This window comes from Anser cygnoides, chromosome 19 (assembly GCF_040182565.1).
Source record: "Anser cygnoides isolate HZ-2024a breed goose chromosome 19, Taihu_goose_T2T_genome, whole genome shotgun sequence".
Classification (NCBI taxonomy): domain Eukaryota; kingdom Metazoa; phylum Chordata; class Aves; order Anseriformes; family Anatidae; genus Anser; species Anser cygnoides.
The window spans coordinates 9,340,107-9,352,523 of record NC_089891.1 but is presented as its reverse complement, the minus strand read 5'-3'; the positions used below and the strand labels follow the sequence as shown (position 1 = coordinate 9,352,523).

The window sequence follows — 12,417 nt, the reverse complement described above, 5'->3', positions numbered from 1 at the left end:
GAGATGAGCAAGGTGTCTCATGCAGGCTTCCACCATACAGACAAAGGGAGGGGGGTCCTATTAGCAGCAGAATAGTATGGGATCTTCAAATCATGCCTGATACCATGGCATAGTTAAGGGAAAGTATACACATTAAGATTTGGAAGTTATATTCCTATAAGCAACAACAGTGTTTAATTATTTCACTTCAAGTAAAAAATAACATTTCAGAATTAAATCTGAAAAAGCCTTAGAACAAGCCAGTGCTGTATTTTCACGTCAGTGCTTGCCTCCTGGAACAGGGGTTACAGTTCCACATCTGATGACAACGATGTCTGCAGTCCGTGAGGTACACTAAGTAAATAAATGCTAAGTAAATGCTAAGTAAATAAATACAAAATAATGGGATCTCCGACTGTAAGTGTGCTGAGTTGGGAACTGACAGACGTGGCCTAAGTCAGAAACACGGGGAGAGTGCCATGTTTGGAAGCATACCCATCCCACTGTGGCTTTTACTTTATTTCACTGTAGTTTTGTGTTTTATTCTCAAATAAGCCCAGCTCACAGGTAATGATGCTTCTGCTATGTTAGCAGAAGTGCTATTTTTAAATCACTCTGCACCTGGCAATAATGTGTTACAAATACAGAGTAGGTTTTACTCCTCTTTAGCAAAAGGATTTGCCAGATGGGCTTTCCTAATAAATTGGGTCTGATAAAAGCACAGGAAGGTTATTTAAACAAAAAGATTTTTGCTATGCCATTACATTTAAAACAGATTGAGGATTTTGCCAGTAGACAAATTAAGAGGAAAATACCGAACAGAGGCAGTGTTCTTTGGATGATGGGTTCTATAGAAAGGAAGGCATGGGTGGCAAAAATAAGGTACACATAAAATAGGTGACCTAAATAATAACATGAATATGGTTTCAGATGTAGGATCAGCTTGCCTGTTTTCCAGTCACTGATAGAAGTTTTTCAAGCTCTGTTTGTCATGATTCATGGCCTAGAGAATATGCTCCTTCACTCCAGCCTGATGCCTCTGGTATGTGTTAGGCAAATTGCTGTACCTTTCACAGGCAAAGAAAGGAAAATCCATGATCTGGTATGGGGAGTGCTCAGTGCTTCCTCGCGGGACTTGGAGAGATGGGGGCATGATACAGGAATCTAATTTGTCCTACCTGACTAATCTAATCAGCTGCAACATGAAAGCCAGGAGGAGGAGCAGTGCTGTGTACTGATACTTTTTTCTACTTGCATTTAATAAAAAATTATCATCACTGCTTCATTTTTTTTAGAAGAACCTGATGTGCCTAATTGCAGAAAGGTTTCCATGCTGTGAATCTTAATCTGAGATTTCAAAGCAATGAGTTAGGCATATAAAATCCTTCTGGGTTGTGGCATTCACGTCAATGTTCTCATTGATTTCAGTGGGATCAGATGCTGAAGAGCGTAACATTAGCAGTCCTGGTCACACCAAAGGTCTTTCTGGCTTGGGATGCTCCCTGTGGCTGTGACCAACAGAAGAGGCCAAAGAAAGGTTTAAATATAAGGAAACGTATGGAAATTCTTCCTCTAAATACTTGAACCATAGCACAAGCAACTCCTGAGCAAGAATTAGTGTCCTTCTAAAATAATCTGAGACTTTTTAAAGTACCTAATTTTTTTTAGCATCTTGGTAAAACAGCCAGTGATATTAATTTTACTTGTGGCAACTCACCTCTGTAAAACATTTATGCCCTTTGAATTGATGACGAAGAGATTAAATTCTCACGTTCACTTTGCTTAATGTGGCTGTGTATCTCACGTTGCACTTCTCAGCTTATACACAGTCTTCACATACAGCTCCCAGTGAACTGGGTTTTAACTCACCTGAGCAAGCACACAGTAAAGTCTTTAACATACTGAACTTTCATACAGCACTCTGGAAATGTTTCTCTGATTCCTTTCTTTCTCCTGGCTTCCATTCATCAGTTTACAATTTTGTGGTACCAATATGTTAATGTTTTCAGAAAGGCAGGCAGTCCCATTAAAGCTATTAGATACAAGTTGCCTATACTGTCCATCATTGCCTGGCTCTGCTTGAAGCTGTCCAGCCAATTTGTGACTACACAGCATGTCCTTCAAGAAAAATGGACGTGATTAAGGGAAGTGAAAGTGCCATCTCTGGGCACTCTTAAAAGCGTTTGGAACTAGGAGTGATGTCATGGGTGAACTGCATTGCAGTAAATGGGTTGTTCGGGGGCCACCAGTTTAAAAAGGATTGCCATTATGAATCCACTTGTCTGCTGGGTTAACTTCATTAAATTAATAAATAAATAAGCAAACAAACTAAAACCAAGGGTTGTTGCAGTTTGAACAAGACAGAAGTCTTATTTATGACTGAGCAGTCCTGCAGGGTAGCTGTTCATTACTTAATTTTTATTTAAGGATTTTGAACATTTGGTATCAACTCAAATTCATTACATTAATCTCTTTGGACTGTATTGAAGTTATTCCATTATGGATCTGATTATCACTGAACTGACATAAAAGTATCCCTGCATAACACTCAGTATTATTAAAGGGTGTATCCAGAGTGCTTAATCAAGACAATGGCTTCATCCCACCAGTACTGTCTGTGTGTGTAAGAAGCAGCAGACCATTCTTACATAAAATTACTATTTCTTTTTGATTTTCCTTTTTAGAAATACTTACTTATTTTATATTGCAGTATTTTGCAGGAATATTTAAAATGATACTTTCTGTAATCTATTTCTTTACTCATGGAACCATCTTCTAGAATTTTGCATCTTAGTTCTTCCCTTTTTATTTCATTTTTATTATTATTATATTGCTTGCTTCAGGCAGTAATCAGCTATAAAACAGCTCTTTCAACCAGAAAATATCTAGATCAACCTGAGGTCAAGCTTTATTGAGTGAGAAGAATGGCAACAGCATGTGACTATGAGTTGTGATATACAGCGGTATGTTGCTATGATATATGATGATGCTGAATTGTTTTTTTATGGTGATTTAACATTGAAACCTTATTATACTGCAAGTTTAAAGTTTCTATTTAGAAAAGAACGTGTCAGCAATAAAAGCAATGACTTTCACAGAGAAGGAAGCCTGTCACCTCATTAGAACTTTGTAAATAAACTTTAATGACAGAGCTTCAGTTTATGGAAAAAAAACAGAAGCCAAGTCAGGAGATAACTGCACATACTAGAAAAAAGGAATAGTGCTGAATGGTATGTAAGATCACAATGGAAAGAAGAAAATTAAAATCACAGTAGTCTTACTGATTTGTTAGTTTTTTTTTTCTGATCATCTTCCACTGAGCACGTAATTAAAGCATATACTTAGATAAATGTTTAACAGCTTTTTTAATAAAGGATGAATTTAAAAGGGCTTCCCAGTTCTCAGCTTTGGGCAAGGCAACACAGGTGAACACTAGTGGATTTTGCAGTTAGTTAAAGAAAGCCAGTGTTGAAATCAGTGCTTCATTGTTTTGCCCAAAAACACCATAACTCAGTTGTAAATAGAAATAGCCAAACTGGAGTTTCATATTTAGCTGGTAATCTAGATATACAAGTTCACTTAAAATTGCAAAATATCAGCCAGGGTCACATCAGTGTTGATGCATCAAAGCTTAAACTGAACATGATCTCATGAAGACAGGCATGGGTAGAAAGCACCTGTAAGTCACACTGGAGGAGTGTAAAAACAAGTCCTAAAGAAACAACATTGCTTCATTGCTTCCAAAGGCCATAAGTAACACTTGGAGTGCATTGCATTGGAATGACTTGCAATCACATATTTTCCTATAGTAGAAAATGTCCTAGATCAAATGAGCTTCAAAGTAGCTTCCAAGAATGCCACCAATTCACTGGCTGTTGCATAAAGACAGGATTGGACTTTATTATAGCCTGGCGCTCACTTAAGCCCATTTCATTTTACTTTTTCATAATGTTTATTAGAGTGTTTTCATATTTTATATCTTACCAAAACATTTACTTTAGCAGACAAACAAACAGGAATTCTCCAGGATTTCTGAGTACATTTGCTTTGTTTTGCAGGATCCTAAATATTTCAAGTCACAGAAGACTGGGAGAGGCCAATTAAAAGAAGGCTGGAGAGAGACCCATCAGCCAATTATGTGTTCCTACAAACTTGTGACTGTGAAATTTGAAGTCTGGGGACTTCAAACCAGAGTAGAACAATTTGTACATAAGGTCAGTGAAACAAGAGCTGTTTCTTATCCTTCACGTAAGCAGAACTTGAGTACTATCCTGCACAGGAATGTAACTCTATGTTGGAGGTAGGAGGCTTAGCTGAATCTCTCTCAAGGTCTGAGAGGTCTGGAGCAAATCCAAAGAGTCCATCTCTGGGTGTAAACTTGACAAAGCCTGGAGTTACTTGGGTCTAAGGCTAAGAAAAAAATATCAGTAATATTTTCAGTGCTGTGATAAATATATGAGCTAAAGGATTTGTGAGTATAAATGAGTAATGTACAAGTAGACAGTACAGTGTTTGTTACAAACAGATAATGGGAGAGCTTTCCAGTCAGTCTAGTAAAAAATGAATTACTGAATGGCACAACAGCCAAATGATAATACTTTTTAGAGTGTTGACTTTCTACTCTTCCAAAGAATTAATAAGGAAAAGGAAAAGAGTTCCAGTCTGTTTTCCCAAAGATTATGAGATTCAGCACATATTCCCAAATGGCTTCTCATGCTAGTCAAAGCCACGCTGATGTGATCCATCCAGCGTTGGCAGTCGTTCTGTTGTGAGTGGGAGGTTGGACTACAAGACCTTCAGAGCCAGGATGTCTGATTCTCTAGGGTATGCCTTTTTAGAGATAAAACTGACAGAATATTTTTCACATTAAATCTTGTTGAAAGTCAACACTGTCACTTTTCTAAAATGTTTTGTTGCTGCAAAGATATTTAACCTTTTCCTTGTTTCACAGGTGGTCAGAGATATACTATTGATCGGTCACCGGCAGGCTTTTGCCTGGGTTGATGAGTGGTATGGTAAGTGTTCTCCAAATTGAGCTCATTGAGATGAAAAGCATGTCGCAATTAACAACAATTTTCAATTTGCTTTCATAGACCATCAGATCCTAGCATAAGTTGTTCATGAAAGAGGCAGAACTACGTTCAGTTTCTGTGGAACATACGGACTTCATTTATGGCAGGTTCTTTGCTAGCAAGGATAGACTGTATTTTTGGCAGCTGGTAGGCATCATACAGGGATGCCTCTATATCCCATGCATCTCAGAGTATACATCCAGTCATCCTGCACTGTAGGCAGATAGAAGCTCTTGTCTCTGCCAAGAGTCATGTATATGGAGAGCTGCATGCAGGTTTTATTAAAGCTTCTTATTAATAATTTCCATACTGCAAACTCCTAGGGCCTCTGATCCAACACATTTTCAGCTGTTTATGAAGGTTTTAAAGTGATAATATGGATTGCAATAACAAAAAGATAGAACTCTAATGTCCTTTCTGAAAAATGAATATAAATATAAAACCCTCTGGGTCTGATTGAACAGCAGCTGCATGCAAAAACTGTACTGAATCCATGCACCAGCTGTAGTATTGGGCATAAGTTCACAGGGTTTGTCCTTTGTACGTATATTTTCAGTAAGATGTAACCATAATCATAGATACTTGTAGAAGATAAAATATCCATCTAGCATATAATAGTTATTTGGGAATATAAATATCTTTGAGAATATCTTATAAATTGAATAGTGCATGAAAAAGCTTGTGCTGTAATGATTATAAAATACTGAAATCTACTAATATATATATTACTTGTATTGTGTAGCCATAAACTAATACAATAATTTTATGTCCAGTAAGGAAGACTTCCAAGAGCTTTTTTTTAAGTTTAGATATATTTTTTTAATTTCTTACCTGCAATATAGTGATCTACTATTTTCCTGTACAAAATGAAGTCACCTGTGTGTGTGCATTCATAAGGATAAAGACTTTTGAGAATAGTTCTTTTTATCTGACTAGACTATACTTCTGCTGTTTATTCCCCAAAACAGAAAAAAAATTAGAGATTATTTCCCAGGGTAGATCACTTAAGATGTTTTCTAAATTGACTTTTTGACAGTTGATTTAAATTGACTCAGTTATTTTTCAGAACAGATGCAGTTGTGTTGACTTTTCTTACAAAATGTAATAGTTTCTATAACATTAGAACCATGACTGATTTTAATACTTACTGTTCTGACTTTATGTATGCAATAATCAAAACAAAGAAATTTAAACTGATGACTTTAAATAAAGAAGCCTGACTTCACACAATAATTGAGCCCAGAAATTTGCCCAAAAAATACCTCTTAAAGACAAGTCAAAGAAACAGTACTGGGAAGCCAAGAGTGATCTGCACTTTAGCAGAGCTTTTGATAAAAATGACAACTGAGTAATCATGAAATTAAACACATGGAATAGTTTTGGCCCAAAATCATTTAGCCACAGATTCTTAACTCTTAATATACCCTGTGAAAAACACTCTTTCCACAAATGAAATAACTCAGTACACAATTATCTGTGGATTTTTACTGTCATGATGTGTCTTCTCATTAAATAATATATTGTAATTTTAGTACTTACTTGTCAGGTGAATTACAAAGCCTAAAAAATCTAGGCTTTCTAAAACAGATATGAATAAAGACTAAATATATAGCAAGGCTTACAAAAGAAAAAGAAAAGAAAGTGCAGAAAGTTAATTTAGGTAACTCTCTGTGCTCTCTGCTGCCTTTATAGCTCTGCAGTGTTCTGAGAATAACAGGTGGTAAGACCTGCTGACTACAAACCGAGTATTTCATTATCTTTTTAAAGAGTCTGTTTGCCGTAAATTATTACCTTTTCAAATTAAAGTTTGAGAAAGACTGAGATGATGCAAGTCAGCTAAACTGAATCAGGTAACCAGTGTATTAAAATCAGTTATCAAGCATACTGTGTTACTGATATTACTGATTGATTACTCTTAATGTTACTGTAAGTATGAATGTGTCTTGTTTACTAAACTGTATTTAGCTTTATTAAGAAAAGTCTACTTTCAGAATGTTAGTTACTAATAAAGAGCATGTTCTTTGCTTGGCAAAATGCATCTTAGCATGTTATCTACATGGCTTATCAGCTCGTCTTTCATTCCAGACAACAGAAAAAAAAAACAAACAAAAAACAAACAAAACAGGTTGAAAGAGTATATTAGTGGTATTCCTTGTTTTATATTGGTCAAAATTTTAGATTGCACTTCATTTTCACTGATGAAGTATTACAGCATGCTACTAATATAACAGCTAAAGTTGTATCTCTCCTTAAGAGCTGTCTCATAAAATGCATCAAGACCCACGTATCACATAACAAGAAGTGCTGTGATATAAATTGCACAAATCCAAATGGCACATAATAAACTTAACAAAAACAATAGCCTCAAGAACAGAACCCTGGTGTACATTACCAAAAATGGTACGCATTTCCAAGTGTACTGTACTAGTAAAGTGGTATTTAAATTGTATGTATAAAAGGTTGATGTCTATTTTCATGAAGCTCCGAAATTATGAAATAACTGCAAAGAATGGACCAATATTCTGACAGCCATCATGTTCACCTACACCTTACTCACAAGTAAAATACTCAGAAGAGTAAGGTCACAAGTCAGCTAATTGGATTCTGAATGTTTTTACTAGAAGTATGATTTACGACAAAAACTTCTTTAAATCCTTAACGATTGCTTTGAGTTACATAGCAAGCATTTAACATACTACTTGCAAGTTGGACAACATCAGGCATGCCTAGACAATGATAAATGATCCTACCAGTAGAATTAGCCTTATTTGTAAAGTATGTGTAATTTTTATAATGCATTAAATGGCTTGAGGCTACAAAGCTATTAACATATTCACTATTAATCCACTTTCTGGTGTAATTAAGTGTTAGCTTGTGCTGATCATGTGAGCTGATGTGTGTTTTAACAGTAAGACTGTTTGCTGGTTTTAAGACATACTATGCAAAGATAATATAAAATCTTTTAGAAAGTTCCTGCAAAGGTAAGTAAATCTTTACAATATTTCTGTATCTGTCCTTTATTCTAAGGGATCTTCTAAAATCTTTTTAGAAGATCTTGGCTTTTGCCAAGGCCTGCACTTCAACACTTTTTTGCCTACCTTGTTACACAGATTCTCCCAAACAATTTCCACTCCTTCCTGTTCTCTGACTCCCTTTGACTTAACCTTCTTACACCTTCCTTGGCTGATATAACTACCTTTATGAGTCAAATTTCATAAAGCTAGTTGCTCCATGCTTTTTTTAAATCCTTTTTGGCTTCTGCTGAAAGACTATATATTCCTAGAACCTTCTTAAAAAATTAAGTTTGCATTGAATCAATGGAAAATGCCAACAATTTTGAACTTTTTACAGATATGACTATGGATGATGTTCGAGAATACGAGAAAAATATGCATGAAAAAACCAACATTAAAGTTTGCAACCAACATTCATCTACTGTGGATGAAATAGAGAGCCATGCCAAAGCAAGAGTATGTCAATTTTTAAAACATATTGCCCATCCTCAGGTAGTATACCTGCACAGATCAGAGAAGAGCAACCAACTGATCTTGCTGATCAGTCAGTGGAATTTTTGAGCAATTTTGCCTCAACAGGAACAGAATCTTTCTCCATGAAGTGCAATCCTTTCTTTTACACTGTAAACTGCCACTAATGTAAGAAAGGGTGGGGTTGGGCTCACATACAAGTCCCTGTCTTTGGGGAAAACAAAATTCCCTAATTTCAGTTGGATGCATAAAGTAGTAGTTAAATGTCAGTTCTACTTTCTATTATTTGAATAGTTTTTAAAAAATGCAAGAGTTTAGACTTTTTCAGTCAAAAAGCCAGGAACATGGAGAGTGGAAAATTTCTGTGGGACTAATAAAATTCTTTGCTTCATCAGGAAAGAAAGCTAATGACTTACTCACTTGTTTCAAACTAATTTTAATGTCATCATTGATTAGCTACCAACAAGGTGAGAAGAAGTACTTTCAGAAGTATATACCAGCAATCTGTGGAAAAGGGCACATTGATGTGTAGGTGCTCTGATTCAGATTCTGGAAACCGTAAGAATTCAGGTTCCTAACTTAGGCACCTCAAGTGGATGCCTAACATTGGAAATTATTAGTATCTGCAAATAGAAAAGATGCAATGGTATTTGCTTCTAAAAATGTTATTGTTCCTTTGTTTCTGTGAACAGAGCAGTGATGGTTTTACTCAAGGAACAGGTGTGGGGCAAGGCCTGAAGTTCTAAGTCCTTTGTCCTTAGTAAAAATTCCCACCAGTATGAGATGTTATCTACAGGATAAACAGGACAATTCATGTGTTTGTTTTGCTGCAGTTCCTTGGCATCAAGGTTACTCCTTACCTGTTCAGTGAATTGAGAATCAGTTTTGACTTTGGCTCTACACTTCAGGATTTGGCTTTGTATGAAGTTTGCCATCCTGAGTTCCCATGTGGCAAAATTACCATTGAGGTCAGGACAGAATTTGTCATTTATGAAAAAAAGAAAGAGCACGGACATATTTCACAGTCTGAGCCTTATAAGCTCAGGGCAAGGACTTGTTTTACTTGAGAGTATATCAGAACAGAAGTGAATTTAAGGTGAATGTAAGCTAAAAAGCAAAATTCAGCTGAAGAGATAATGAGTATTTCATGTCTGAATTTAAAATTTACAGTCTTGGAGGACACCTTGTAGTAAGACTTCAATCAATTTTCACGTAAATGGCCAGTAAGCTGAGAAATCATCCTGTCCCATTTCACTCTGACTCATTTAAGACAAGCTTTATTTTATTTTATATGGAGGTCCTCAATCAAAAATAGCTGAGATAAATTCATGGTCTCCCTTTGATGTTGGGGGTGTTTTCAAACAGTTTGAATTCAGAGACTACACGCGCTGTTACAGAGCAAAAGAAAGTGTAAATCAGCAAATCGGGTTCAAATCTACCTCCAACACAAGTAGGTGCAGTTCCTCCTGTTTATTTAACAGACCACCTGTTTATTTCCACCACTTATCTCAGATTTGAAAAGAACTTGGTCCTCCCTCCTAATAACTGGCACAGCTCTGTAGGCTGAAAAGGCCCCTGGAATGTAATCTGCAGTGAGGAGAGAAGGCAGCTGGCAACTTCTTTGGTTTTGTTTATTTAACATGATGTTGTAATATAACATAAAGCTTCTTCTACCTAACATCTGCAGCCAAGGCTACAGATGCGTGCAGCTGGCTAATATTAAAAAGTATAGATGTACTGAAAATATATCATTTTGCCGTTCATATGGTAAGCACTATTGCCAGTCCCATGTCTCAGACACTCATATATGCCAGAATTTTGTGTTGATTAAAATGCCAGTGTTTATACTTCTGGGTTGGTTTTTTTGTTTGTTTGTTTGCTTGGGTTCCTTTTTGAGTTCTGAGAACTCGGAGAATCTATTAATGATACTTGAATGAAATTGCTAAATTTTAGTCTTGAAAAGGAATGCCATATACCACAAGATTTACAAAGATGTCACAAAAACTGACAACAATGGATGAGAAAGAGTAGAGAATGATAGCTGTAATGTCTTTATCATCTGCAGAACTTGGTTCTTTATTATTTGAATGTGAAGCATAAATTATCCATATTTTACCACACTCCCACAGGGTTTTAATCACATCTTCCAAAGATTTATTATGATTTATAAAATAATTACCCAGAGAGAACTCAGAAGAGATTTTACAGGGCGTCTTCTCATGCGTTGGTTTGAGGTGGGGAAGATGGGGTTGTTGATTTTTGTTTTGTCTTTGGTAGTAGTCACCTCTTTCAATTAGTATTTTTCAGATATTGGATTTTGCTCTGTTCTACTTGGGGTAGTTTGAATATTTTGAGTTTCATTCTGTGATTCCTTCAAACACACAGATTTACTGTGGTGTTCAGTGAAAACCATACAATTTATTTCAGTTGGTTTAGTGGACGTCTTGCAGGCAATATAGGCATGAAGCAGCAGGTTTCAGAATGCCATGCAGATTATGTTTTTTCTCATGTTACCCATTTGCAGCAGATGTCATTCATTTAGGATTTTATCAAAAAAAGTTTTGGACAGCTCAGTTTAGAAAACATTATGCTGGGATTGCTCTGCCCTCTTGTGGGTTTCTACAGCACTGTGACACATTTGTCACCTGCATGAGAAGCCTTTCACGACTTCTGAAACATCCTGTGGACCTGATTTTCCATAGCAAAGTGGCTTTGACGTCTCATCTCATTTTGCCTCTGTTTTCCAGGGATGTTGGAAAGTGTGTCATGACTATCAAGTCTGAGGGAATGCTTTAGGCATTCTTAGTAGAAAAGCATAATAGTTCTGTGCAAGCAATGGTTACTAGAAGTCACTGGAAGCTCCGTATGGGGAGAGAGAAGTTTTCATCCCTTGATAATTGCAGTAGGGAAACAAACCAGTGACAGTCATTTATCAGTTTGTGCTCATAATCTTAATGAAAGTAATGTCAGTTTTGTTTTCTTTGAAGTTCTGAAAAATTCTACTTGCTGACTATGTATCTAAATATATTCTTTAATTGCCTGTGAAATAGCTTGATTTTTCCAGCAGTTACTGAGGTAGCACTCATTATCCAGTTCAGACCCAGACCCAGATAGAAGAACCATTAGTATGTGCTTAATGTACTTCATTTTCTTTACATTGGCCTTTTATTGTACTCCAGTCAATGCATTAAAATAAGATAGAATTCATATGGAGAATCATTTAATGATATGCATGATAAGCAGTCACTCTCTGATTTGAAATTTGGATGGAAGTAGTTTAACTGAGTTAATGAAATCATCATTTGAAATTATTCTAACATGTCATTTATCTTTCTTTTCTTCTTATTGAAGACATGACAATGGATGAAGTCCGAGAGTTTGAACGAGCAACTCAGGAAGCTACCAACAAGAAAATTGGGATTTTTCCACCTGCAATAGCTATCTCTAACATTTCCATGCCTTCTTCAACCCGCAGTGCTCCATCTAGTGCTCCATCAACTCCTCTCTCCACAGATGCTCCCGAATTCCTAACAGTTCCCAAAGACCGGCCTCGAAAAAAGTCTGCTCCAGAAACCCTCACTCTTCCAGATCCAGAGAAAAAAAAACTTTAAATTAACCCAGCGTGATTCCTCCTGATAAGCCATGTCTACCACAGCAAGAGTAACATAATACAGTTTCTAGAAAGGTCATGGTGGTTGGTTGGTGTTTCTTGGATTTCTTTTTGTTCGTTTTGTTTTGTTTTTTGTTTTTTTTTTTTTTTGCTTCGGATAATCTCACTGTTGTGGAAAGATTGCTTCTTTCCTCAGGCTTGATCCTTAAAACCTTCAGAGAAGTGCATGCAAGAGAATGTAATTTATATATTCCTAAAGCAGTGTTCCAAG

The 12,417-nt window shown here is 36.2% G+C and overlaps 1 protein-coding gene across 1 annotated transcript in view; it reads left to right on the top strand.

Moving 5' to 3' along the window:
- Nucleotides 1-12,079, top strand: part of PITPNC1 (phosphatidylinositol transfer protein cytoplasmic 1) — an 87,473-nt gene extending 75,394 nt beyond the window's left edge. The window contains exons 8-11 of the mRNA XM_013179098.3: nt 4,038-4,193; nt 4,931-4,994; nt 8,403-8,521; nt 11,888-12,079. Of these exons, the coding sequence (XP_013034552.3) occupies nt 4,038-4,193; nt 4,931-4,994; nt 8,403-8,521; nt 11,888-11,893 (345 nt within the window). The 3' untranslated portion in view covers nt 11,894-12,079. The remainder of the gene's footprint in view (nt 1-4,037; nt 4,194-4,930; nt 4,995-8,402; nt 8,522-11,887) is intronic.
- Nucleotides 12,080-12,417: the final 338 nt, after the last annotated feature.